General features: G+C 59.4%; 1 protein-coding gene across 1 annotated transcript in view; it reads right to left on the reverse strand.

Annotated features, from left to right (window-relative positions):
- Positions 1-1,432, reverse strand: part of TERT (telomerase reverse transcriptase) — a 29,068-nt gene extending 27,636 nt beyond the window's left edge. Inside the window, exon 1 of the mRNA XM_061344318.1 lies at positions 999-1,432. Coding sequence (XP_061200302.1) covers positions 999-1,226 — 228 coding nt within the window. The 5' untranslated portion in view covers positions 1,227-1,432. The remainder of the gene's footprint in view (positions 1-998) is intronic.
- Between the last annotated feature and the right edge of the window lie 49 nt (positions 1,433-1,481).

Below are 1,481 nucleotides of genomic sequence, written 5' to 3' on the forward strand. Positions count from 1 at the left end.
AGCTTTTATCACTGACACTTCCATAAATCACAACACACAGTTTAAATAAACAGACATGCGAGATACAAAGTCCTAGACACCAAGTTTTGAAGTGATATTAGTGATCCACACGGGCAATACCAAAGAAGGGTTTTCAAGTGTACTACAAGATGTTTACGTGCAGCAACGTGGGCCTATAACTTTAAGGAAGTCTTTTTAACGTCTGCCCTTTTGATCGTGGATTTCAGGCCCAGGAAACCCCACACTACGCCCCTCTGCTCCCCGCAGCAAACCGGCCCCTAAGACCTCCATGTCATTCTTCCCTATAGGTGCTCACGCAGGCTCTAACCTCCAGGGAACTAGCACTGATTTTCTTGAGGCCTCCATTTCCTTTCACGTACAGAAAAGCTCAATTAAATGACTTCGTTCACAATTCTAAGACAAGCTTACTTACTACCATAGCGCAGTTCTGCTCATGCACACTAAAACTCCGAGAAAAGCGGCCTTCCCTCTCCGGCAAGTTTCTTCTGCTTCATCACCGGACCACAAGCGGTTTCTCCCCTCATATCTCCCCTCTCGAGAGTGGGAAAGTGGCACTTGTAATTCATAGCTGCTCCCCGGCCGCACTCGGTTTGCTCACCCCTACCGCAGAGGGCACGCAAGGAGTCGGGGGCTCAGCGGCATGCAGCCCTTCCGCGCTACCTAACCACCCACCCTCCAGGAGAGAAGAGGGAATGCTCCCACACCGCTCTCCGCTGCGTGGAGCGGGCTGGCGGGGCCCGGCAGCAGCCATGAGGGGCACGCATGAAGCACAGGAAGCGTGGTGCCACCATCTAGCGCAGGCAGCGGCGCCCTTCCGCAGCCCCCCAAGGGCAGGCAGCGGCTCTGGCACTCACTCCAGCCACAGCACGGGGGTCTTCGCTCAGACCCCAGCAGGGCTCACTCCTCGGCGGGGGCTGCGCAAATACGGCCACCCCGGGCCCCACGCAGGCCACCGGCACTCTTGGCCTGCCTCTTACCTGCTCGAAGGTGAAGGGCCGGGGAATAGCGCGGGCCCCCCGGGGGACGCACACCAGGCACGCCCCTACGAAGGTCCGGTAGCAGCCTATGTCGTTGTCCCGCAACACCTCAGCCTCCCCGGAGCTGCTGTCCTGCAGCTGCCTAATGAAGGTCTCCAGCGGGGCGACCTCGGCGTAGCAGCCGCGCAGCGCGGTCAGCACCGCCGCGTAGGACTCCATGCCCGCCATGTTGTAAGAGGCAGTGCACGCCGACACCTGGGGCCGCCCCGCGCCTCACTCCCCTCCCTCCCGTACCGCTGCGCTCCCCCGCCGTCGCTGCCGGCTGGTGACAGAGAGCTGCTGACTAAAACAACGAAAACAGAGTCACTTTTAAATATGAGGAAAACGCCCTCGCAAAATCATCCCGCGTCTGCTCCGTCTGAGCACCACCGACCCACAACGTGGCCGGGGAGGGGCGGTGGCCAAGGTGAGGTGTGGCGGGAC

This window comes from Neopsephotus bourkii, unplaced genomic scaffold (genome assembly GCF_033783945.1).
Source record: "Neopsephotus bourkii isolate Nb327-2 ecotype Australia unplaced genomic scaffold, CSIRO-AGI_Nbou_v1 NB_207, whole genome shotgun sequence".
NCBI lineage: Eukaryota > Metazoa > Chordata > Aves > Psittaciformes > Psittacidae > Neopsephotus > Neopsephotus bourkii.